The sequence below is a fragment of the Pelophylax lessonae genome (genome assembly GCF_965119305.1).
Source record: "Pelophylax lessonae genome assembly, chromosome: 1".
NCBI lineage: Eukaryota > Metazoa > Chordata > Amphibia > Anura > Ranidae > Pelophylax > Pelophylax lessonae.
Window position 1 is genome coordinate 5,436,971 of NC_138768.1, and position 27,799 is coordinate 5,464,769.

Here is a 27,799-nt window from a genome sequence, read left to right on the forward strand (position 1 = left end):
CAGAGTACCCGAGTACCCGTCATCAGAGTACCCGAGTACCGTCATCTGAGTATCCGAGTACCCATCATCAGAGTACCTGAGTACCCGTCATCAGAGTACCCGAGTACCCGTCATCAGAGTACCCGAGTACCCGTCATCAGAGTACCCGAGTACCTGTCATCAGAGTACCCGAGTACCCGTCATCAGAGTATCCGAGTACCCGTCATCAGAGTACCCGAGTACCTGTCATCAGAGTACCCGAGTACCCGTCATCAGAGTACCCGAGTACCTGTCATCAGAGTACCCGAGTACCTGTCATCAGAGTATCCGTCATCAGAGTACCCGAGTACCTGTCATCAGAGTACCCGAATACCTGTCACCAGCCCATCAGAGTACCTGAGTACCTGTCATCTGAGTACCTGATGGGCTGGTGACAGGTACTCGGGTACTTTGATGGGCTAGTGACAGGTACTTTGATGGGCTAGTGACAGGTGCTCTTTATTGGGGGGGGGGGGGCAATCAGTGTGTTTAGGGTGCACTGTAATTGGTAACTAGCTGTTACTACAATCTCCTCCTCACACAGGATCAGTGTGTGAGGAGGAGAACACGGTGACAGCTAGTTACCGTGTTCTCTGTTGACATTTGTGACCGGCTGTGATTGGACACAGCCGGTCACGTGGTAAAGAGCCAATTTCATTGGCTCTTTACCTAAATCGGGGATCGACTCTGTCCGAGGGACGAGCCTCGTCCCCGATCGCTGCTCTGCGCGCCCCCCGGGGCGCGCATTGCAGAGAGAACGAGCGGCTCGTGCTGGAGCCACTCATGTGATCGGCTGTGATTGACAATTTCTATTGGCTGTTTACCTTGATCAGGGATGGGCTATGTCCGAGGGACGAGCCTCATCCCTGATCGCGCCGCTGCGCGCCGCTGGGGGCGCGCACTGGCTGCTAGAACGGGCCGACGTCATATGACGGCGGCCCGGATCTAGACAACCACTTTGCCGACGTCATTTTACATGACTCGGTATGGAAGTGGTTAAACAGTTCTTTAGTCCTCAGCAGCACCCAGGGCTGTTAGGTTTAATCAACCATCGGCAGCGTCTCCATCACATGGTGCATGATTATCTAGGCGCAAGACCAGACTTGGAGACCTTTCCAGCTGAGCATCCAATGGGTTACTGGGTCTTGAGGATGGACCACTGGCCAGAACTTGGTCAATATGCAATGGAGCTACTGGCCTGTCCTGCTTCCAGCGTGCTTTCCAAATGGACATTCAGTGCTGCTGGAGGTTTTGTGACGGACAAAAGAGTGCGTCTGTCCACACATTCTGTTGACCAGCTGACTTATCAAAATGAACCAGTCCTGGATCAACAAGAGCTATCAGGCCCCTGATGCTGATGTAACAGATTGAATTTGCTAGGGGTCTGCCATTCCTAGAAGACTGCATATGCTGCCTATCCTATTCCTCAACCTTGATTCTGCTAGCTTCCAACAATGTTTTTGGTTTAGGTCACTACCAACCCCCAAGGCCTAATTTTTCTGCCATACAATTGAAATGTTGTATGTCATTTTTAACAGCAGGCCCTGTCCCTGTGCCCTGCAAACTGTGAGGGGTTACCACCAACACCAAAGGCCCAATTTTTGGCACAAGTGTAGCACATGCAATTTCAAATTTTCATTGAATTCTTACCAGCAGGTCCTGTTCCTGAACGCAACAAGAGTAACTGTGAGACCTTGGTTATGGTGTTCAGGCACCAGCAACACCAAAGGCCCAATTTTGGGCACTTGTATGACAAGTACATGCGATTTCAAATTTGTATGGATTTTTTAGCAGCAGGGCCCGTTCCTGCACCCAGCAAGAGTAACTGCGAGGGGTTACGGTGTTCAGGCACCACCTACCCTAAAGGCCCAATTTTTGGCACTTGTATAGCACATGTGATTTCAAATTTGCATGGAATTCTTACCAGCAGGTCCCATTCCTGCACCCAGCAAGAGTAACTGCGAGGCCTTGGTTACGGTGTTCAGGCTCCACCAACACCAAAGGCCCAATTTTTCTGCACCTGTATGACAAGTTCATGCGATATGAAATTTGTATGTATATTTGTATATGACATTTTTTCCTTTAGAAATGTCAGTATTGCTGCAGCAGGCTACATACATCGCAGAGATGCACTACTTTACAGGCACATTTAGGGGACCCCCCAGGCACGATATTTGAAGGAATTTTTCATTTTACAGTTTCACTTTAAGCCTCATTAAAATCAGTAAATCAGTGCTCCTTTAAAAACGATTGTTTTTAAAAACTTTTTTTTCATTGCTACATGTTCCTCAGGTCAGGACCCGGACCCCCATACACTTTTTTTGGGGCAATAACTTGCATTTAAGCCTTCAAAATGGGGCTGTTTGATTTTCGAGGTTCGAGTCCCATAGACTTCAATGGGGTTTGTTTGTTAAAACAAACTTTTCCTCTGTTTGCGGTGTTCTGGTGCAAACCAAACTGGGGGGTGTTTGGCTCATCACTATTCTGGGAAAAATCCTGGAGGAGAGCATGGGAGGAGGTGACGAGGGAGCTAGAGAGAAGGAGGTCTTGGGAGGAATGAGGAAAATGAGTAGGTTGTTTTTTTGAGACTAGGTTAGTGATGTAGCTGAGGGTAGAGTTGTGGATGGCTTTGTAAGTTGTAAGTATTTTGAATTTAATTTGTTGGGTGAGCGGAAGCCAGTGGAAGGATTGACGGAGAGGAGTAGCGAGACACTGAGGGATTGGTAAGGTGAATGAGTCTGGCAGCAGCATTCATGATGGATTGAAGGGGGAGTAGCTTATGTAAAGGTAAGCCAATGAGAAGGGGGTTGCAGTAGTTGAGGCTAGAGATAATCAGGGAGTGAATTAGGAGGTTTGTGGTGTCATTGGTTAGAAAGGGGCGTATTTCCACAAAGCTCCATGTACAAAGCCTATGAACTATGTAGTGGAAGGCCTTCACTACATGGCCTCGTTATTCGATCTCGATGCCTTCGAAAGCCAAACCTTTTGCTGATGTGGCCGCAACATTTCACTTACTGGACTCCCACATACTGTGCTATAACCAAGTCATCACCGATGTACACTCTGCATGCCCTGACAGGCACATCAGATTTCAGGAAACCTTCATGGACCACATGATGTCACAAAAAAGTTATTCCATCTATGGCAATTTATCTCTTCTTGAGAGTAAAAAGAGTAGACACCTGAACCCATCCATATGGAGCAAAGACATTCCAGATGCCGAACTTGGCGAAAAACTACTAGCTGGACTTCATACAATAAGAAAGCTATTGATAAATGAAAACTGGAGAGAAACTTAATTCAAACTGGTGCACAGAACGTTCTTTCCTTTTTTCAGCTCGGACCCCACACATTCCCTATACCTCAAATGCCCTCAATGCAACCAACAAAAACCATCACTGTTTCATCGCCTTTGGCAGTGCCCCCCAATCTCGCTTTTCTGGGAAGAACTCCTTTCATTCATAAGAATCATCACCAGGGAGACACTGCATAAGGCGCCCCTAACTTTACTCTTCAGCTACAGGCCTTCACTGTCTGATTCCGGAGTTCGGCGGGGGAGCCCCCTTAAACATTTGACCCATGTATGCCTGATGGCAGCACGTAAAGCCATCATGAAGTCTTGGACGAACACCAGTCCACCAACTCTGTCCATGGTAAAAAAGGATTAAATGACCCTCCTCTACCTGGAAAAGCTGGATACTATCTTTCAAGAACGTGACGCCTCCGAACACTTCTTTGCCAGATGGAGGGCGTTTATGGAACATGCTTTCTCCCCTTCTGAAATTTCTTCTCTGATGACCCCCTTTCAATACCCAGAATGGTACTGCAAGGCCAATCTGAGTAACAACCTAGGTAAACTTAAGCTAACCTAAACAGGTACAGATTGCAAGGTCTGACCCTAGTTTTTTATGTATATGCTATATATTCTGCTATTCAACGCTATTGTTGTTATGGTAACTAAAAATGTGTTTTGATATACAGTCATCCAGATCCCAAGTTCTTGTACTTGACTTGGTTTTCTCCCCCTAGCACTCCCCACGAGGAAACTACTGTTCTGTTCTTCTGTATTGAAAAAGTATAACTCTATTCTCAAACTCATATGTTATATGGACCACTTTATGTAAGATGTTTCTTACGCTTTGTAATTGTTCAAAAATTTCAATAAATATATTTTAAAAAAATAGAAAAAAAAGAAAGGGGCGTATTTTGGAGATGATGCAGAGGTTGAGGTGGCAAGATTTGGACAGTGATTGGATGTGGGGCTCAAAGAAGAGTTCAGAGTCCAGGCCTACACCTAGGACCTTGGCATGCGAGGACAGGCTGATAGTTATGCCATCGATTTTGACAGAGAGATCAGGGAAAGGGGCACGCAGTGGAGGAGAAGTTATACGTTTGGTTTTGGATAGATTGAGTTTGAGGAAGTGGTGTGACATCCAGACTGATATATCTGCTAGCAAATTAGTGATACGTAAAGAGACTAAGGGAGTGAGCTGAGGGTTAGAGAAATAGATTTCGATGTCGTCAGTGTAGAGATGACCCAGATAGGAGGTGTAGATTGAAAATAGGAGAGGTCCAAGAACAGAAACTTAGGGGACCCCAACAGAGAAAGGAAGAAGAGAGGAGGAAGTAGAATTGTAAGTAACACTATCGGTGCGGTTGGATAGGTAGGAAGAGAATCTGCGAAGAGTACAGTCACGGAGACCAAAGGCGTGGAGTTTTTTGAGGAGGAGGGGGTGGTCAACCATATCAAAGGCAGCAGAAAGGTCTAGGAGTAGGAGTACAGAATAGTGTCCATTGGATTTAGCGGTTGTTAGATCATTTGTTAGTTTTAGGAGAGCTGTTTTTGTGGACGGTTGAGGACAAAATCCAGACTGAAGGGGATCAATAGGCTATTCTTGGCAAGGTAGTCACTTATTCAGATGTAGACCAAAGGTTCAAGGAGTTTGAATAAATAGTGGAGCAAGGAAATAGGGTGTAGGTTGCTAAGATTGGTTGAGTCCAGTGAGGGCTTTTTAGTTATAGGGCTGACTGGTGCGTGTTGTAGAGAGTTGGGGAAGATGCCAGAAGAGAGGGAGAGATATAAGATGTGAGTTAGAAAGTGTAGAAAAGAGGCAAAGGATGAACGTGAGGTAACAGGATACAGAGGGGGCAGGTGGTTAGCTGGATGTTAGCAAGTAGTTTAGCAATCTAGTCTATAGTGGGTAGTTGTGACAAACGCCCATTTGCTGGGACGTGCGTCACGGGTTACTGGAGGAGTGTGTAGGCCAGCCTCCTGTCCACGGACTACGGCCCTGGCTTGTAGGGGAGCGCGGCTCTGGTTGGGGGTGTATGCTGGGGGACCCTTGGAGTACTGTTACTTTGAATTCAAGTCCCTGTCACCCCAAGCGACAGAGACTTTGGGCCTAAGCTGCATATTACAGCAGAGGACTTCTCCACACTTTGAGAGACTAAAGAGATGCTAATGACGTCTACTGTTGGGATGTGTATTGACATTTATAGTAAGGTGTTTTGAAAGAGAAGACGTGCAGTCTAAGAGCCTATGTCTTCTGCTTTCATCTGTTTAGAGGTGAAGTATGTTCACACTTCTAGGAATGTGTATTCTGCTATGTTTTGGGCTTGTTGTTTGTTGAATTAATTATGATAATGTTGCAGTCTCATTCACCTATTGTCTCTTTCCAGAAGGCCAAGGTATGTTAATTACGTTCTGTATACAATACATTTGCATGACGTAATTAAGCTCCTAAAACTGGATATATATTGGAAGTGGGTTGGTGAATAAAGTGTCATTTGTTTTACCCTTCATCAAGCTTCGGTTGATGTTTGGGGGGGAATTGAGGGGCCAGGAGTGCATCACGTGAGAGTCTGGGGACCTAAGACAGAAATACTTGGTCCAAGTACTGGGGATCTGTTACAGTAGTCAATCACAATAAACAATGACCTGACAACATAATCTGATCCTGACCTCCTTGCCAGCTGACAGGTAGGGATGGGTTACACCTGGGTTATGTCATTAACCAAATATGTGAAAATAATGATATCATCCTCTTACATTGTGTTTCTTCAGATCAGCCATCGAGTCAATGACCCTTACCTGAGTGATAGACAGAAGTTCCCAAACTTTTACAGCACCTTTCCCAGTTACTCAGGCTGGTATGTGACGGTTATAAGATTCCTAAAAATATTTGAATGGAATTGGGTTGGAATCATCACATCCAGCGATGACACCGGAGAAACAGAACTGAAGGAGCTGAGAAAAGAGATGGCCAGACATGAGATCTGTATAGAATTTGTGGTTAGCCTGACCAAGAATGAGGACATTAACAGAAATAAGGTGGTGAATATTGAGAGGTCAACTACCGATGTGGTCATAGTTTGTGGCCATTTTATGCATGAATATATCTTGTTTTTTAAGGAGTCAAAATCTCTCAGACAAAATATGACATTAATTGTCAAGCAGTCATGGAATGTACTTAGATATCCGGAGAGCAGTCTAAAGAAAATATTTAACTGCAGCATTATAGTAATGTATCCCTCATACTACATTCCTCGATTCGAGGAATATATGTATAACGTAAATCCATCCAAACGGCCAGATGATCCATTGCTGGAAGATATTTGGTTATTCTATTTTAATTGTCCTTCTTCAAATATATATAAAAATGATGCATTTCTGCAGTTGGGTGTTGCCCTTAATGCCAACTCCACTGGGCCAGAATCAGTGGCATATTACTATACTGAGAAGAACGAGGCACAATATTTTTTCATCCACACTGCGGTATACGCTCTGGCTCACGCTTTGAACAATATGAAACTAAGAAGAAATAAATCTGGAAATTATGGAATAAGAAAAAAAGTAAGTTTATTTCCTGATGTATCTGTTCCACTAGATGTTGTGTCTATAATATATTCTGGTTAGAAGATACCGGGACTGACACAGACAAGTGATCTCAGTACAAAATGGGGGTAACACACTTTGCTCTATCATTTCAGTTCATAAAACAAATATACCTGCATTAACCACTTGCCGACTGCTCACTAGAGCTCTACTGCGGCAAAGTGGCTCGTTATCATCTGGCAACGTAGACCTAAGTCGCCAGACACTCCCCTTTCTCGGTGGCGCGCGCGCCGCCGGAGGCTCGCTCCCGCTGTATTCAGTCACAGCGGGAGTCGGGCCAGGGGAGGAGCAGCAGCGACCGCTTCCCTGATCGTCGGGGAATCGAGTGTGGAGATCCGCCTGCTTGTGTAAACACAAGTGGGCGGATCTCCTAAGTGACAGACAGGGTCAGATTGCAGGGTTCAGCATAGCTGAACCTGCGATCTGTCCTTGTGTCACATAGTCACCTCCCCCCACACATGTTAGTAAGCACCAGGCATACATTAACCCCTCCCTCTCCAATAAAATTAACCCCTTCCCTGCCTCTTTTTTTGTTTATAGCGCAAAAAGTAAAAATCGCACAGGTGATCAAATACCACCAAAAGAAAGCTCTGTCTGTGTGAAAATAAGGACGTAAATTTTGTTTGGGTATGGCATCGCATAACTGCGCAATTGTCAGTTAAAGTCGCACAGTGCCGAATCACAAAAAGTGGCCTGGACGTAAGACAGCAAAATCCTCCGGTGGTAAAGTGGTTAAAATCCACCAATAGAATCAAAGAAAAGCTACAACGTGAAAATTAAACATATATGTGCAAATGACGTCATGGAAATAAATCGTTTATATGCACAACCTGCTGGAACAATTATCTCTACTAATTGGAGTTGGGCGAATAGTTTGAGCCGAACAAATGTTATGCCCGAACATTGCCTGTTCGCCCTTTCGGCGAACACCCAAAGTTGCAGGGAGCTCGGCGGGATGTTGGCAGGCCGAGCGCCCCACATTGGACTGTGCGTTGCACAGTGCATTCTAAGCCCTGACTGGGCAAAGCTTCACCCAATCAGGGCACAGTGAATAGCTGGTTGTTAAGGAGCGGGGCCGGAAAAAACAGCCGCAGCTTCCTTAACCACTTTACCACCGGAGGATTTTGCTGTCTTACGTCCAGGCCACTTTTTGCGATTCGGCGCTGTGCGAATTTAACTGACAATTGCGCCGTCGTGCGACGCCATACCCAAACTAAATTTACGTCCTTTTTTTCCCACAAACAGAGCTTTTTTTTGGTGGTATTTGATCACCTGTGCGATTTTTACTTTTTGCGCTATAAACAAAAAAAGAGCGTTTATTTTGAAAAAATAACAATATTTTTAACATTTTTTTATATGAAATCCCCCCCCCCCCAAAAAAATGCGCAAAAGTTATTGTGTTTACTAACTAAGGGAAAGATTTTTGTCATTTTTGGTGTTTTTTTTTTTTTTTAATGAGTAATGGCGGCGATCTGCAATTTTTTTTGCGGGACTGCGACATTGCGGCGGACAGATCGGACCCTTGACTGACATTTTTGACACTTTTGGGGTTACCAGTGATATTACTGCAGTAATCAGTGCTATATATATGCACTGTTACTGTAAAAATGACACTGGCAGGGAAGGGGTTAACTTTATTGGAGAGGGAGGGATTAATGTATGCCTGGTACTTACTGACATGTGTGGGGGGAGGTGACTGAGTGAGTCAGGGACAGATCGGATGTTCAGCTATGCTAAACCCTGCAATCTGTCACTCCCTGTCACTTAGGAGATCTGCCCGCTCTGTTTACACAGGCGGGCGGATCTCCAAACTCGATTCCCCGACGATCGGGGAAGAGCGGCGGCGATCGCCGCCGCTCCTCCCCTGGCCCGACTCCCACTGTGAATGAAAACAGCGGGAGTGCGCCTCCGGCGGCGCGCGAGCGCCGCCTACAGGGGGAGGAGTCCAGCGATGTAGTACTACGTCGCTGGACGATAACGAACCACTTTGCCGCAGTACGGTCAACGTGACCGGTTGGCAAGTGGTTAAAGCGGTTGGAGTGGGTCGGCTCCCCCTCGACCCCCTCCAACAATTAAAAGTCAGCAGCTACACATACTGTACACATACTGTAGCTGCTGACTTTTAATGTTAGGACACTTACCTGTCCTGGAGTCCAGCGATGTCGGCACCGCAGCCCATGTTTCCATCGGCTGTCGGGTGCTGCTGCCGCCATTGCCTGTAGAGGAACCCGGCAGTGAAGCCGTGCTGCACATTCCTATTAGCTCGGTGGCGGGGGAATGAGGGGAGGGGCAAACTTCAGAGGGACGACGCCTTATCCCAGAAGTGGGGAAGGGTACCTATCAAAAACAGGTACCCATTCCCCCCTCCCCCCTCCCCCCTGAAAGGTGCCAAATGTTGCTCGGGAGGGAGGGAGGGAGGAAGCTAAATAGCGGATGTTCCACTTTTGGGTGGAACTCCACTTTAAATACGGATGAGCCATCAACTGTCAACTGGCTTCCCCGCAAACAACTGAATGAAAAATAAAACATCGCTGGCAATAGAAAAATGAGTCTGAAATGGATTGGAAAAAAAAATGGCATGGGCTCCCCCCAAAATCTATACCAGACCCTCACCTGATCATGCAGCCTGGCAGGCCAGGAACGGGGGGGGGGGGGGTTGAACGAGCGCCCCCCCCACCCCCCCATCTTCTGAACCATACCAGGCCACATGCCCTCAACATAGGGGACATGTTGATCTTTTTGATGCTGTGATGCTTGTAATCATTTTGGGCTGTTCTCACTGCCCCCCCCCCCTCACCTTCTGGAGTGTTCTGGGAAGTAGTGGTCGGGGAGAGTCAAATGAGCAGCCTAAAAATGTATGTGGTTCCAGCCAATCCCTAGGTTAGAGTGTCCAGAAGGTGGTTCTTGTCCAGGAGGAGAAGATTCCAGCCTGAAGGGCTGCTGCCCAGAAGGGCAGTTATGCTGTTGTCAGCTCATTGAGGTGCCAGCTAGGCTCACTGGGGGGGGCCTATTCTACAGAACTACTGAAGAGTGAAGGAGATTGTGTGCCTGGCTGCTGGTGCATTCACTGAGGAAACAACCTTGGGACCAATCAGCAGGCGGGTGAGCACTACAGGCCACAATATTGAGAGGCAATGTCCACCACATTGGAGCACTGTGCAAAGCCCTGAGGGGCACTGGGACCACCGTACTGAGGGCCACTGGGCCACAGCACAGACCTCTGACCTACGAAAGGGACACAGACCATCAACAGCAATATTTGAGGTGGGGCACAAACACCACTGAACAATAATATTTAAAGAATATTCACTTACTCCTGACTACGGCACTCTAAAAGGTTTGCTTTACATATTCCTGCTGCCCTCTATACAGACTGTTGTATATTTACATAGTCATAACTCTAACGCTAAATTATGGTGATGGGGTTTCATTTATGTAAAAAAATGAGTGCTACCTGTGACCTCAGTTTTTTTATTCATTTACAGGCATTCTTCAGCAATCTGTGCCCCCCATTACCCCTCCCCCCAAGATAGAGCCAGTTCTGTACATGAACAGATGACACCATCCAGTCTCCCAAAAAATGGTGCAGCAGCTAACTAGTGATGAGCCGAACACCCCCCTGTTCGGTTCGCACCAGAACATCTCGAACAGGGGAAATATTCTAGCGAACATGCAAACTCCATTAAAGTCTATGGGACATGAACATGAAAAATCAAGAGTCCTCATTTTAAATGCTTAAATACAAATTATTGGCCCAAAAAAGTGTATGGGGACCTGGGTACTGCCCTAGGTAACATGAATCAATGTAAAATAAATCGTTTTTACAAGAGCAGTGATTTTAATAATCCTTAAAGTGAAACAATAAAAATGAAAAATTCCTATAAATATCATTCCTGGGGGGGCCCTTAATGTGCCTGTACGATGTATGGAGCCTGCTGCAGCAATACTGAAATTTTGAAAGGAAAAAATGTAATTTAAACTTGCTCACGGCTGTAATGTATTGTCGGCTCCCGGCAATACAGCTAAAAAAATGAAAAAAAAATGGCATGGGGTGCCTTCTAAAATCCATACCAGACCCTTATCCCGGCACACAGCCTGGCTGGCCAGGATGGGGGTGGGTGTGAGCGATAATGGTCTGGAATGGGACCCGACAATACATTACAGCCGTGAGCAAGTTTAAATTACATTTTTTCCCTTTCGAAATTTCAACATGGGGGGGGTGGGTGCTTTGGGGCTCTGCCCTCCACCCCAAAGCACCGTGCCCCCATGTTGATGGGGACAAAGGTTTCTTCCCAACAACCGTGGGCTGTGGTTGTGGGGGTCTGCGAGGGGGAGGCTTATCAGAATCTGGAAGCCCCCTTTAACAAGGGGACCCCCAGATCCTACCCCTGCCCTATGTGAATGGATATCAGGTACTGACGTCGGGTACTGATGTCATGTCATTTATTCACTGCACCTGAGCAGTGCGTTATGGGGCGCTCGTGACGTCAGATCCCTATAAAAGAGCTGTCAAACTCAAACAGTTTATTAGCCTGGGAAGCGTCTGAAGAAGCAGGAGCTTCTTTTTTTTTTTTTCTATTTTCCAGTTGCGGGCGGGCGACGTGATCATCGGGGGACACTATTTTTTTATTTTTATTTTTTAATAAAGGACTTGTCCAAAACTGGCTTTTGTCTTTATTTTTTTTCTGTACACTTTTTTGGTGAATGGGTAGGGATACAATGTACCCGATATCCATTCACATAGGGGGGGGCATAGGGGGGGGGTGGGATCTGGGGACCCCTTTGTTAAAGGGGGCTTCCAGATTCTGATAAGCCTGCCCCCGCAGACCCCCACAACCGCAGCCCATGGTTGTTGAGGACATGACCCTTGTCCCCATCAACATGAATGGGCCAAAAGCACCCACCCCCCATGTTGAGGGCATGTGGATCTGGTATGGATTTTAGGGGGAACCCCAAGCCATTTTTAAAAAAAATTGTTGGCGCAGGGTTCCCCTTAAAATCCATACTAGGCCCGAGGGGCCTGGTATGGACAGGGGGGAGGACCCCACACCGTTTTTTTCAGCAATACTGACATACATTGAAGTGCATATATATCTATAAATATCATATATATATATATCAACAAACTGTAAAAAGCAAAAATCTCTCTCCCTGCCATGTATTATTAACTATACTACACTATCTGTTAAGCTCACAACACTCAACCTGAAGGAATTCCACTTCCTCTGCTGGCCAAGAGATTCAAACCCACAACCATCTCAAGTGCAAGCCTGGTAATCTACCACCTATGCCACCATCAAGCCTGCTTAGGCTGAACACACTCTCCCTGCCTAACTAACTAACTTCTATCTCACCCAGCAGTTAGTTAGTTAGGCAGGGAGAGTGTGTTCAGCCTAAGCGGGCTTGACGGTGGCGTAGTTGGTAGAATACCAGGCTTGTAATTGAGAGGTTGTGGGTTTGAGTCCCTTGGCTGGCGGGTGATTTAGAAGGGGAATCAGAGGTCAGAGTCCATGCTTTGACCAATCACATAATGCACTGCCAGTGCACAGTGCATTATGGATGCATGAGCTCGAAGTTCCCACAAAGAAGGCAATTTGTTCGCCATTCGGCAAACAGGCTGTGTTCGAGTCAAACTTAAGTTCAACTTGAACATGAAGCCCATCCCTACAGCTAACCAAAATGGTACAGACGTGTGCTAGGTGATCTCAAACTCCCACAAAATGGTGGCATTGCCACATGTGCATGATACTGGAAGTTTTAGCATTGTAACTGGAAGCACATCAATGCTACCAAGCATGCTTTGTAGGCGCTCAGGCTACACTGATACCTGCACAGTTACAATGTAGTCACTAGGGCTACAAGGAAAATGCAGGAGAGACCTAGATTGGTGAGGGGGGCAGGGATTGGGCTGGGGGATTAGAAGATGAATGAGGCAGCACAAGCAGTAACTCATAAGACCCCTCTAACAGCCATTGCACAGGGACACCCTTCTGACCCCTTGGGCACCCTTCTCCATTGAAAAGACATCCACTGCTGCACTCTTCTCTACCACCACTGCGCCAAAGTGTAATTCTACACCCGTCCCACTGAGCCCATGCATATTTCTAAACTGCCATTTATTTTTGCAAAATGTTATCGTCTGCACTCACCAACTATATACTAACTGGCCCTTCTGCACCCGCTGCCATGCATTTCTATAATTCTCACTACTGTATCATTGTGCACATCTGCACCTGTCACAAATGAGCCAACATGCACTTCTGCACCAGTGCACACTTTTGCACAGATGGGCATGTGCACAATGGTCCTTATTGCACTCACCAGCATTACAGAAATGTACCATTATGTAGCCACTGCATCAAAGCATATTTCTGCATCACCAGCTCTGCATAGGCCTACCCTTCTGTACCACTGCTTCACTGACAAGCCACTATTCAGCTGACATGCACTTCTGTACCTACGTGCACTTTTAAACCAACTGCCACTGCACCACCATTCAATAAATAAGCATACTTTACCCATCTATCACTATTGATAAACATTAGAATTGTTGTATCTTATCTATATACCCTTAGTGGCTATGACATATGAGAGCTGGTGAATTTGGAAGAATTACATTGTAATCAATGGTATTTTTCCTCTAAAAGCTGAACAGATACATCCGGGCAGTTCAATTCAAGAGCCCCAGCAAAGATTACGTTTATTTCAATGGGAGAGGAGAATTGCCCTCTTATTTTGTGCTAGGAAACATGGTGATTGTCAGTTCTGTGACAAAATATTCTGCTGTCACCATAACATCTATTGCAAACAGCGAGATTTTGGAAACAGGCAAGAAGGAAGAGATTACAGAAGCAGTCATTTGGAAACAGGGCAAAGTAAGTCTGACGGGAGTCACTTTGGGCCACGTTGGCCAATTTTACTCCAATAACGGTGTCCGCGTATTTATTGCAGGAAGTTTATTTAAGGGGTTGGGATTTTGGGATAACGGTAATGGTAAGTGTCATAATTACATCTGGGGTGCCTTAGTCATGTGACAGTACCAGTGCCATTTAGCATCTGTCCCAACTCCCTTATCTTCACTGGGATACCTGCCTCCTAAACCAGCCAGGTTGTCTATGGTTAGAACACTGACATTGGACATAACATTGCTGTTGCTGGCCATACAGCATTTCATTGCCTAGATATAAAGTGTGATCGCCGTACCAAGTTCCTAAGGTACCGGGCAGTCACACTCCTTCCAGCCGGGCCTATGGGGTTAATGCTAGTCAATAACGCTACCCCACCTTTTTTTTTTGGGGGGGGGGTCTGACACTTATATAATGCTTATATATCTTGGTGGGAAGGTGTCACAAGTTAGCCTGCAGTTTTGTTTGTATACTCTTACCTCCTTGCTGCAGTGCTTCAATCTTGCTTCTTTTCAGGTGTGGTATTTGGCTTCTCTGTTCACCTATGGGCTTCGCCTGCTCCACTGTGGGTTTATATCCTTTTCCTGTCTTACTTCCATGGTCACCTCCCTGTTTGCTTCCCTATATATATATGTAGCACCCTCCTAGTTAGGTGCTGGGTTCAAAGCATTTTATGCTCCAGGGGAGCCTAATCTGTTAAGTTGCCTGTTGCATGTTCCCAGGTGTGATTCATTGGGTCTGAGGGAGTGTCCCCACTGTATCCAATAGGGGAGCCTGTTGGACAATGGAGGAAACCTAGCTAGTGACACATTCGCTTTTGTGAGAGTCCCAGTGGGAGGGCACTCCTGCAGTGCATTCTGAGATTGCTCATAAAGGCTGGGGGACATGTGACAGGGCATCTTTGGTGGGAAGCAGAGTCCCAGGAAGAGGGTGACGGCTGTCTCTCCTCCTGTTGCATGAGGAAGGTGGTCATAGGCGGTCGGCCTAGTGAACCAGGTGTGGAGCTGAGCTGCAGAGGATCCTGTAAAGCTGACAATGGAGCTGCTGGCAGAGTCCTCCGGGAAAAACAGTGTGCGTGAGTACCAAAGGGTCTGCCCAGGAAGGGGGAATACTCCAGGGAAGTCAGAGGACAAAGAGTCAGCTCACACAGTGTGTCAGAGTAAAGGGGGTACCGTGTAGAACCCTGAAGAGCAGGGAAAAGGGGGTGCCAAGTAGGACCCTGAAGAGTGATTCACAGTACAGTACAGTTTGCTTAATTCTACTTCACTATAGTGGCAAGGTGAAGCAGCGGCCTTGCCACATCCAGCTATAATCAAAAGTCCCAATAATTGTGCATAGTTTGTTCAGTTGGAGTATCCCACTCATCCCTTCTCCTATCCCGGTTCTCAAATAAAACCATAAAAACCAAAACCCCTGGACTGTATTGTCAAGTTGTTGCTATGGGTAACCAAGGGGAATCCGCAACAAGCAGCTCCCAGGGGAGTAGTGCTACATATATACACATGCTCAATGCACTGCTCCTTGCTTGAGCAACTTCACTGTTCTCTGAGCTCCCATCTGTATACCCCTAGGCTATTGTATCTGATTCACTGTGTACCGACCCCGGCTTAGTTTTCCTGTCTGTGTGTGCTTGCTGCCTGTCCTGACCTCGGCTTGTCTCGTGGATATCCTTTTGTTTGCTGTTTACTCTGCACACGCCAGTGGTCTCCACATCTTCAGCTGGGCCTACCTGGGGGCCGCGACCTGGTTCCAGCCTGTTGCAAGTCCCTCCCCACCATCAGGGGCCCTGGTGAAGAAGCAGACCGGGGCTTAGACTACGCGCCCTGGGGAATCCTGTGCTGGGGATCTACAAGAGCTCACTATCACAGACCCACTGAAAGAAGGGTCAGTTTGGCATCTTTGCCCTGGGTGCTAGATGACCTTGTCTCAGCACTGGACTCAACCACAAGGCAGAGTAGTCCCAGATTGAAGGTCAATGGGGCAATCATAGGAATGATGAGGAGGCAGATGGTCAGCAGCTTTTTTACAAAAGAAAAGCATCTTGGAAGGTTTGATAATGTTGAGTGAGCATTGGAGAGGTGGTGACCACCGGCACAGGTACAGAAAGAGACAAAAGCACCTTGAAGAGACAAGTCTGATAACATTGTGACTACCAAGACAACACCTGACCAGAGTTCCAATCTAGATAGGGCAAATGTTTCTGCAAACATAAAAGACCAAGAATGATGGGACTAGAAGACTTAGGAAGGATCAGGAAGGAGATTCTCCTCATGATATAGAACACCAACATGCATAATAATGGAGGTAGTTCTGAATTGCAGAGGTCCTAAGACCAAGGTAGAGCCATCAATGGCAGATATTTTAAGGGGCATCACCAAGGGCATAAGGAGAATGCCCAGTTCAGTAGCAAGGAAATTAGTATGGATTTTAAGGGGAATCCCATGCAGAGATTTAAAAAAAAAATGTTGTGCCCCCCCCCCAAATCCATACCAGACCCTTTTCAGAGCATGCAGCCCCCCCCCTCCTAAAACATACCAAGCCACATGCCCTCAACGTGGGGGTTTGCTTTGGAGTGGGGGGGGGGGGCTCTGTTAATGGGGACAAGGTCCCCCCATGTGAATGAGTATGGGGTACATTGTACCCATACTCACTTACCAAAAATAAATAAAAAACAGGCACGATTTTTGACAATTCCTTTATTAAAGGTAAGAAAACAATGTCCCCTGATGAGGATACATCATTAATTACATCACCCGCTGCACTGTCAGATCGGTGACATTACCTGGTGGCCCCACCCCTTACCTATTTAAGAACTGTCACACAGCAGAGCAGGCGGATGGTGGTAGCCTTCGTCACGGTCCGTGGTGTGGCAGGCGTCATGATGGACAATAGATCTACATTGGGGGACATGCTTTTTAATTTTTAATAAAGGAATTGTGTGTAGTTTTTTTTTATTTCTTTTTGACAATTTTTTGGGGGTGAATGAGTAGGGGTACAATGTACCCCATACTTATTCACATGCGGGCCTTTATCTGGGGGGCCCCTTGTTGAATGAGGCTTCAATATTCCAATAAGCCCCCTGCCCACAGACCCCCACAACCACCGCCCAGGGTTGTGGGGAAGAGGTCCTTGTCTCCATTAAAATGAGAACAAGGTGCTTTGGAATGGGGGAGGCACTCGCTCATCCCCCCCCCCTTTCCTGGCCTGTCAGGCTGCAAATGAGGGCACAGAGGGCACGAGTGCCGGAGTAGTTGTCTGGTGAAGTCCGCAGTTTGGTGGATGAAGCTGGGGGTCACAGTCGTAGGAAAAGGATACTGAAGCAGCTTGGCACCAGAGCAGGGGATGGTAGCATAGTCGATATTGCCAGCAGTGACCAGCGGCAGCCGGGTAACAAGGGACCAATTCGGCAGACAAGTCCAGGAAGCAGGCCAAGGTCAGTATCAGCCGGGCAGTGCAGTACAGAATCAGCAGGCAAAGACAAGTCCAGCAAACAGGCTGATGGTCAAAGAGATCAGGTGAGCAAGGTTAATACAGGAGCAAAGGCAGAGTCCAGAAGGAAGCCAGGTCATACACAGGTAAGCGGGCATGGTACAGGAGATGCAGAGGCTGCAGACATGGTACAGGAGATGCAGAGGCTGCAGACATGGTACAGGAGATGCAGAGGCTGTGGGCATGGTACATAGGGTCACCACCTCATCCCTTTAAACCAGGGCACACATTAATTACACAGGTTCTGTGGCTGATTGAGATGTAATTAAACTTACTTAGTGCCTTATGTGCATTATATTAGCCTCAGAACCTGTGTAATTCATTTGTGTCCTGGTTTAAAGGGATGAGGTGGCAACCCTAATGGTACAGGAGATGCAGAGGCTGTGGGCATGGTACAGGAGATGCAGAGGCTGCGGGCATGGTACAGGAGACGCAGAGGCTGTGGGCATGGTACAGGAGAAGCAGAGGCTGCGGGCATGGTACAAGACATGCAGAGATTGGGACATGGTACAGGAGATACAGGGGCTGCGGAAGGGTCTTACTTAACGATCTGTGAGGCGCCTTACATTTAAAAATGGTGCCGCCCAGCACCCCATCACGTCACTGCACATGCGTCGTCTGCCCGAGAATGGCCGAGCATGTACGGGCTTTTCTGAGCGGCAGGAACGCATAAACAGTTGACATGTCAGGCCGGCCTGAGCCATTTTTTTACGGTCGCTACTGACCTTCAAGCAGCCCCAGGGCAGGGGGACATGCCGGCCTACCGGGAAATTTCTTGGTATCCCGGTAGGCTAGTCCGACCCTGAGTATTAGCACGTGAACAATGAACACGCACATGGATAATAGCATATGCTTGCACTGATTTTCTGGTGCTGGGAATCTAGTTTATTTTAAAGGGATGGATTATGGGGGGTGGGTGGGGGGCACGTCATATTTTTTTTAATTTTGGTGCAGGGTTCTTTCTAAAATCCATACGCAGTGGCTGACTTCCCAGCCCGCTCCTTAACAACCAGCTATACTCTGTGCCCTGATTGGGCAAAGCCTTGCACGTGATCAGCGGTCAGGTGTATTGCTTCATCCAATCAGGGCTTAAAATGCACAGTGCCCATCCTGCTGAGCGCCACGCAAACTTGGGTGTTTGCTGAATGTACGAACATGCGATGTTCAGGCCGAACTTATGCTCGGTCCGAACTGCTTGCCCAACACTACTAACCAGACAGGATTGACCCCCTGCTGGAGTAGGTCAGACAGCGCTTTCCCCCAAGGTGTTAATCCTCCAAGGTACTTCCTAGTTCTCTGCTGTAAGGACAATTATCATTCTTGTAGTGACTTCATTCCATAAAAAAAAAAAAAAAAATCCCATACAGAGCATATTTTTTTCCTATATAAATGTCACCTAGGAGTTTCTTTAAAACAGAACTACCTAAAGAGGTGATCTTATTCCACCTAATAGTATTTCCCTTTCAGACTCCTCAAGCTCGGTGCAATGATCCATGTCTTCCAGGATCCAGGAAAGTTCAGAGTAGAAGAGACTATGTCTGCTGCTATTACTGTGCGCCATGTTCTGATGGGGAAATCTCCAATGTAACAGGTAAGAAATACACGGTCACATAGTCTAAGAGCACAAGGAACATGAGAGCAGTCATTTGCACTCATTGGGGTGTGCGACTATTCCTCTCCGCCAAACTCCTCCACTTCTAGAAGCCAGTACCACAGCTTCCATGAATGAAAGATGATCTATGAACGGGGAGGGGTGGACCTTACAATCATCTGTCTATTCTCCATTCAGATATCATGTTTTCAGTCATGGTCCCCCTGTTGTGGAACATCCCAATGCAATAAATGATACACTATATTGCTAAAACGATTGGGACGCCTGCCCACATAACCTTTAATGGTATCCCAGTCTTAGTCTGTAGGGTTTAATATTGGATTGGCCTACCCTTTGCAGCTATAACAGCTTCAAATGTTCTGGGAAGGCTGTCCACAAGGTTTAGGAGTGTCTATGGGAATGTTTCACCATTCTTATAAAAGCACATTTGTGAGGTCAGGCACTGATGTTGGAGAGAAGGCCTGGCTCGCAGTCTCCACTCTAATCCATCCCAAAGGTGTTCTATCAGGTTTAGGTCAGGACTATGTGCAGGCCAGTCACGTTTCTCCACCCCAAACTCGCTCACCCATGTCTTTGTGGACCTTGCTTTGTGCACTGGTCCAAATCATTTGGTGGAGGGGGGATTATGGTGTGGGGTTGTTTTCCATGGGTTGGGCTTGGCCCCCTAGTTCCAGTGACTCTTAAGGCATCAGCATACCAAGACATTTGGACAATTTCATGCCCCCAACTTTGTGGGAACAGTTTGGGCTCCTTCCTGTTCCAACATGACTGTGCACCAGTGCACAAAGCAAGGTCCATAAAGACATGGATGAGCGAGTTTGGGGTGGATGAACTTGACTGGCCTGCACAGAGTCTTGACCTCAACCCGATAGAACACCTTTGGGATGAATTAGTGCCCAGACTGTGAGCCAGGCCTTCTCTCCAACATCAGTGCCTGACCTCACAAATGACCTTCTGGTAGAATGGTCAAAAATTTCCATAGACACACTCCTAAGCCTTGTGGACGGCCTTCCCAGAAGAGTTGAAGCTGTTATAGCTGCAAAGGGTGGGACAACTCAATATTGAACCCTACGGACTAAGACTGGGATGCCATTAAAGTTCATGTGTGTGTAAAGGCAGGCGCCCCAATACTTTTGGTAATAGACATTATCTGGATGGGTCTACAGCTTCCTAATGATGCAGATCAAGTACCCTGTGAAACCTGTTGAAGAACCAAGATAACCCCACTGCAGGGTCAGCATTGAACCCCCTTCCAGTCCAGGCCATTTTTCAGCTTTCAGCACTGTCATCCTTTGAATGACAATTACCCAGTCAAGAAACAGGGACACTGTAACTGGTGTGGTGGTGATCAGGGACACTGTAACTGGTGTGGCGGTGATCAGGGACACTGTAACTGGTGTGGCAGTGAGGGACACTGTAACTGGTGTGGTGGTGGCTCTTGGCTGTTCCTTGTTCTTCCTAGAGACTTGCCTGGCAGTGTTCTACCGCTGTCCTCTCCTTGCTTCCGCACCTCCTGTCTAGGACACCTCCGTGTGTTTTAAGAGGGTCCTGCCTGCACCCGAGCCCAGGCCCAAGGTCACCCCCTGTAACGGATCAACCGGCACCCCGACTGGGTACCTCTGTTGATGGATTCTCCTAGTGCTTCCCAAGGACTCCAAGAACTCCATCAGACACCATAACCACCTCAGACCCCACGAACCGCCGAAGCTTGGTTGAGGTCTCGCCGTCTCTTGCCCACCCTGGACTTACCACAAGGCTCAATGTTCCAGTGGGTGAACCTCTCTTTCCCCAGAGGGTGCAGCAAGAACAGGAACAAGCTCTTACAAGAGCTTAGTGATTATCCAAGGGAGTATGAAGAGCATAGCAATCCCTTGTAGCAGATTCCCCCAATGAAAGACAGGACTCTAGATTGAGGGTGAAATAGAACTCAAACTTTAATGGTACAGCTGCTCTTTTATACAGTTTTCCCCCACAAGGTTACCGCCCAGGTGGACCTTGTTTGGAACAGGCCCTGAAATTCACAATGCAATGAAAACAGAGTTTTACACTCCCATACAGTGTACACAATCCCTCCCCTCTGCCTGATTACATTATCATATGCAGATGAAAGTGTATACAGGAGCAGAATTAACCTAAACGAATTATCTGGCCATCTGGACAGAACAATGTGAGGTCATTAACATTTAACAATGGGACAGGCACAATCCACATTCACATATATATCCCATAATAAGTTTATCTCAAGGCAGACAGACACACTAGAACAATGGAATACACATTATCTCAATACACAAACAATAGGGGAAGCCTGTCTGACATGGAGGGACATGGAATACACACATTATTACATTATTTAGGAGTCAGACTTCATAGCAACAGTCTACAACAGTCTAAGTCTCCCAGTGTAAAGTGGGAATAAATCTTCATATTTCTATATGAAGATATTGCCGACGAATATTACTGTCCCATCTGAAGCAATTCAGACCATTAATTATCTGTCTTTCACTGCCAGTGATGGTGAACACCGTCACACCCCCTAAACTGGGGAGCTCCCTCAAAGGCCAGCTACAACCTAATACTTCATCTCCAACCTCTTCCCAAACACAACTCCTCCTCAGCTGGGCCGACCTGAGTATTTGAGGGGGCTTGCCTCCTGCCAATCCAAGTTGGTGATTGGCCGGCCCTCAGAATACTACAGGCAACTCCACCTTACCTCCCCTCCCATTCTTCTAGAAGATACATTCAAGAAGTAAGGGAGGTCTCAGTGATGCTACCTGTGAGTCATCCAGCTCTCCCTGCCCAACTCAGGACAAAAACACAGACAGGCTTGGCTGCTGGCCAAGCCTGCAAAAATGTACCTACACTTAAACACCAAAACCCGTCTACCATTCTAGCACTATATGGGGCTAGATGTATATTGGAGCTACTCCCATCTGGCCATTTATGTACATTGGTCGGACGAGAAGCAGTTTAAAACCGCTGGTTTATGGTTTAAAAAAATTGTTAGGGTGAATCCATACAAAAATTTTCCAGGCTAAAAAAACAAAATGTGTTTGAACCAAAATGTTAACACTAGTTTTAAAAAGTCATAGAAACTTAGAAGATGGAAATCCCATCTGATATTGTTACATTACTTAATCAGCAATGTGAGATGGAAAAAATTATGGCTACTATAAGTTCGGCGAAGAAAATATTTGGAGTCAGATGGAATCCATGGTTAAATAATTTAAGATGTATAGTAACAATGGATTAGATATGGTACGTGTGTTAATGTAAGGATTGGTTAGCAGTAATTAATTTATTGATCATGTAGTAAAATGTGAATGTGGTATGGGGAAAAGATCTCTCCTCTATAATAAGATCGACGTCCAGTGACGATAGATTGACGATATATATATATGGAAACCCTTTGGTTGATGATTAAACTGAGTTGGAAGGAGGGTTCCCCCTTTCCTATTTCTTTCCCTGTCCTTTCCTCCCTCCCTTTCCCCCTCCCCCTCCTATTTCCCCCCCCCCCCCTATCCCCCCTTTTTCTTTTTTGTGTTTTTTTTTTTTTTTTTTTTTAATGTAAAATGCTATGATCGATAAATGTATTGCAACATTTTATGTTGATATTCTTCTTTTTCTTTTTGTATGTGTGTATTATTGTTTTGTGGAAAATTACAAAAAAAAGAGATATTGAAAAGAAACTGGGGAAAAGAAAATATATAAAAAGTGACAAACAAATGAAAGGGACGTTCATCCCAAAAGCAGAAATAACAGCTCAGATACTGAGTCCAGTTCATTCTATACACTTTGTCCATAAACCACAAAGAAGAAACAAACAGCTGGAGATGGGCTCATGGCTTTACTACTGGCTTTGGAGGCCCAGGCTGAAAGGGTGAAGTGTAGTAATCAAGCTGAACGATTACCTATAGCGCTTGCTGGAATACAATTTATGTAATAAATATGTATGAAAAATATATAAATAAATAAATAGTGCTGTGATATGACTAGGTGATAATAAAAACCATGGATCTACATACAAAAATAATATTAATAATATTAAACCAAGTCCATAAGTTGATATCTTCCAAAGAAATTAATTGTGTTAACAAATAGTCCAATGAGTGGTATGAAAATTGTGTAATAAATAAATAAAGTGCCAGTGCTCCTTTTTCTTCTTCCCAAAAATGGCCCTTCACCGTGGAAAATAAGTGAAATTCAGACTCACCAGAAAACGTGGGTCCTATATGCCTTCCGGCATTAAGACCAGCCGTGCTTTGGAGACAATCTCCAGATAAAAGGAACGTCCCTCCTGGCGGATCTAGATGTCACTTCTCCAGTAACCACTTCTGCTGCCAGCTCTCTCCTAGGGGATATGGTCCCAACGCGGATCAGCGGATAGATGGTCCTCCTGTTTAGGGTCACCTCCGGCCACAGGGTATAAAAGGGAATAAAGACCCGGATAGTGCAGTACTGTATGTAAGTAGTTGATTTATTGCACACCCCCGGTCACTCCAAAATACATGCAGTCCCAAAAAAATATGTATGAAAGTGGATTTAAATTCAGATCTAAAACCACAAAAACATCAAAGCATGGTAAAAAAGTCCAAACCAACGTGCTAAAACATGAGGTAGTAGTCCATACACATGCAAAAACGCCGTCATACACGAGGGCTTCGAGTGGAGAGCGGCGCTTCCGGCTTGCGTTCCACTAAGCACCGTATGACGTTCCACCTAACGTGTTTCGTCATTGGCTAGACGTCTACAGAAATTGTCAAATCCTTTGTTTTGTCTCTCAATTAAATTTCTTCCACAGCAAACAATCCATTATATAAAAAAGAAAAACATCCGCCAGACTCTGTTCCTTCTCCAATGCATTTCACCCCTGGAAGGGATTAATCATAGAGGCCATGGTTAGGAAACCACTTATTCTGTGAGCAAGACTAACCAGTAGGTGATTGTTGCATTATAATGCCAAGATATGATTATTAAAGAAGTACCTGGCATGTGTTAAGTTATTGATTTTATCCAGTTTAATTACTGAAAAATTCGACTTTGTGTTTTTGTTTTCCACAGACAGTGAAGTCTGCCACAAATGTCCTGATGATAGTTTGCCGGATAAGAGAAAAATGACCTGTGTTCCCAAAATGTATGATTATCTTTCCTATGAGATGGACACCATGGCTCTAGCTTTTTATTTTATCTCATTTTTTTGCTGTGTCATAACTATCTTTATACTGACATTGTTTATTGTATTCCGGGACACTCCAATTGTGAAAGCCAATAACCGGACTGTGAGCTTCATCCTCCTGACCTCCCTTTTGCAGAGCTTCCTCTGTGTCTTCTTCTTCCTCGGACGTCCTGTGGATACGACCTGCATGCTGAGACAAATGTCATTTGGGGTCTTCTTCTCCTTTGCTGTCTCTTGTGTTTTGGCCAAGGCTATCACAGTCTGCATTGCCTTCAAAGCCTCCAAACCCGGGAGCTACTGGAGGAAGTGGGTGGGAGAGAAGATTTCTAATTCTGTGGTCATAATCTGTTCCTCTGTTCAAGTTCTGATCTGTGTTATTTGGCTGTCAGTGTCTCCTCCCTACCAAGAGTATGATATGCACTCCTATCCTGGGAATATCGTCATTCAGTGTAATGAAGGGTCAGTTATTGGGTTCTACTCTATGTTGGGTTATATGGGGTTTCTGGCAGCTGTGAGTTTTGTTCTGGCTTTCATGGTGAGGACATTACCGGACAGTTTTAATGAAGCCAAGTACATCACCTTCAGCATGCTGGTGTTCTGCAGTGTCTGGATTGCCATGATCCCGGCCTATCTGAGCACCAGAGGGAAATACATGGTGGCTGTGGAGGTATTCGCCATGCTGACCTCCAGTGCTGGATTATTAGGGTGTATATTTTTCCCTAAATGTTACATAATTATGATAAAACCTCAGAGAAATACAAGAAAAAATATTCTTGACAGGGTCAGATCATAAATTCTTTTTAGAAACCATATGGGACAAAGCTCTTTTGACTAGTACATAGCATTTTGTCTTTAAAAATAGATGAATATTTAGTGTATGTGACCAGGTCAAAATAATTTCTAAGGTAATAATAGAGATGAAAAGTCTTGAAAACCACCCCCTGTGTCCCTGTGGAGCCTCTGGGATCTTAGAAGTTAAAAAAATGTCCAACCACATGAGTCATGTACCCAAATAAGTAAAGGAGGCTGATGGGGTCCAAGAGAATGAGGACACCTGGGAAATATAGAATATTAAGGGTTGGTCTAGGGATATGCCTATCATATGGGACTTTGTGTGGTTAACTTTATACAGTCGGGTCCATAAATATTGGGACATCGACACAATTCTAATCTTTTTGGCTCTATACATCACCACAATGGATTTGAAATGAAACAAACAAACTGCAGACATTCATCTTTAATTTGAGGGAATTTACATCCAAATCAGGTGAACGGTGTAGGAATTACAACAGTTTGTATATGTGCCTCCCACTTTTTAAGGGACCAAAAGTAATGGGACAGATTAACAATCATAAATCAAACTTTCACTTTTTAATACTTGGTTGCAAATCCTTTGCAGTCAATTACAGCCTGAAGTCTGGAACGCATAGACATCACCAGACGCTGGGTTTCATCCCTGGTGATGCTCTGCCAGGCCTCTACTGCAACTGTCTTCAGTTCCTGCTTGTTCTTGGGGCATTTTCCCTTCAGTTTTGTCTTCAACAAGTGAAATGCATGCTCAATCGGATTCAGGTCAGGTGATTGACTTGGCCATTGCATAACATTCCACTTCTTTCCCTTAAAAAACTATTTGGTTGCTTTTGCAGTATGCTTCAGGTCATTGTCCATCTGCACTGTGAAGCGCCGTCCAATGAGTTCTGTAACATTTGGATGAATATGAGCAGATAATATTCCCGAAACACTTCAGAATTCATCCTGCTGCTTTTGTCAGCAGTCACATCATCAATAAATACAAGAGAACCAGTTCCATTGGCAGCCATACATGCCCACGCCATGACACTACCACCACCATGCTTCACTGATGAGGTGGTATGCTTTGGATCATGAGCAGTTTCTTTCCTTCTCCATACTCTTCTCTTCTCATCACTCCGGTACAAGTTGATCTTGGTCTCATCTGTCCATAGGATGTTCCAGAACTGTGAAGGCTTTTTTAGATGTTGTTTGACAAACTCTAATCTGGCCTTCCTGTTTTTGAGGCTCACCAATGGTTTACATCTTGTGGTGAACCCTCTGTATTCACTCTGGTGAAGTTGACTTTGACACACATATACACCTACCACCTGGAGAGTGTTCTTGATCTGACACACATACACCTACCTCCTGGAGAGTGTTCAGAGTAAGGGAATACAATAAGACACGTGACCACTCACTAAAACTAGAGGAAAAACCTTAAAATACGTAAGGGGTTCTTTACTGTCAGAGCAGTAAGGATGTGGAATTCTCTTCCACAAGCAGTAGTATCAGCAGGGAGCATCGATAGTTTCAAAAAACTATTAGATGGGCACCTTAAAGACCACAACATACAGGGGTATACAATGTACAACATACAGGGGTATACAATGTACAACATACAGGGGTATACAAAGTACAACATACAGGGGTATACAATGTACAACATACAGGGGTATACAATATACAACATACAGGGGTATACAATGTACAACATACAGGGGTATACAATGTACAACATACAGGGGTATACAATGTACAACATACAGGGGTATACAATATACAACATACAGGGGTATACAATGTACAACATACAGGGATATACAATGTACAACATACAGGGGTATACAATGTACAACATACAGGGGTATACAATGTACAACATACAGGGGTATACAATGTACAACATACAGGGGTATACAATGTATGGTTAACATCAAACACACACACACATCATAGGTTGAACTGAATGGACTGATGTCTTTTTTCAACCTCACAAACGATATAACTATGTAACAAATTGGCCCCAAAGTGTCAATATGTTGTGCGGCCACCATTATTTTCCAGCACTGCCTTAACCCTCTTGGGCATGGAGTTCACCAGAGCTTCACAGGTTGCCACTGGAGTCCTCTTCCCCTCCTCCATGATGACATCACAGAGCTTGTGGATGTTAGAGACCTTGCGCTCCTCTACCCTCCGTTTGAGGATCCCCACAGATACTCAATAGGGTTTAGGTCTGGAGACATGCTTGACATGCTGGAGACACCTGGTTGCCCCCACACACGCCTGACACCATCTGACACCAAATAAGTTTATCTTGGTCTCATCAGAGCACAGGAGATGGTTCCAGTAATCCATGTCCTTAGTCTGCTTGTCTTCAGCAAACGGTTTGTGGGCTTTCTTGTCCATCATCTTTAGAAGAGGCTTCCTTCTGGGACGACAGTCATGCAGACCAATTTGATGCAGTGTGCAGCGTATGGTCTGAGCTCCGACAGACAGGCTGACCCCTCCCCCACCCCTTCAACCTCTGCAGCAATGCTGGCAGCACTCATACGTCTATTTCCCAAAGACAACCTCTGGATATGACGCTGAGCACGGCACTCAACTTCTTTGGTTGACCATGGCGAGGCCTGTTCTGAGTGGAACCTATCCTGATAAACCGCTGTATGGTCTTGGCAACGGTGCTGCAGTTCAGTTTCAGGGTCTTGGCAATCTTCTTATAGCCTAGGCCATCTTTATGTAGAACAACAATTATTTTTTTTCAGATCCTCAGAGAGTTCTTTGCCATGGTAAAATTCCAGTGACCAGTATGAGAGAGTGAGAGCGATAACTCCAAATTGAACACACCTGCTCCCCATTCACACCTGAGACCTTGTAACACTAAGGAGTCACATGACACCGGGGAGGGAAAATGG

General features: G+C 45.7%; 1 protein-coding gene across 1 annotated transcript; it reads left to right on the forward strand.

Annotated features, from left to right (window-relative positions):
• Positions 1 to 3,608: 3,608 nt before the first annotated feature.
• LOC309551433 (vomeronasal type-2 receptor 26-like) lies at positions 3,609 to 24,888 on the forward strand (the record flags this gene model as incomplete). Its single annotated transcript, XM_082252010.1, has 5 exons — positions 3,609 to 3,671; positions 6,083 to 6,871; positions 13,561 to 13,788; positions 18,775 to 18,898; positions 23,981 to 24,888. 5 exons carry the CDS (start codon positions 3,609 to 3,611, stop codon positions 24,886 to 24,888), a joined length of 2,112 nt encoding a protein of 703 aa, XP_082108136.1.
• Between the last annotated feature and the right edge of the window lie 2,911 nt (positions 24,889 to 27,799).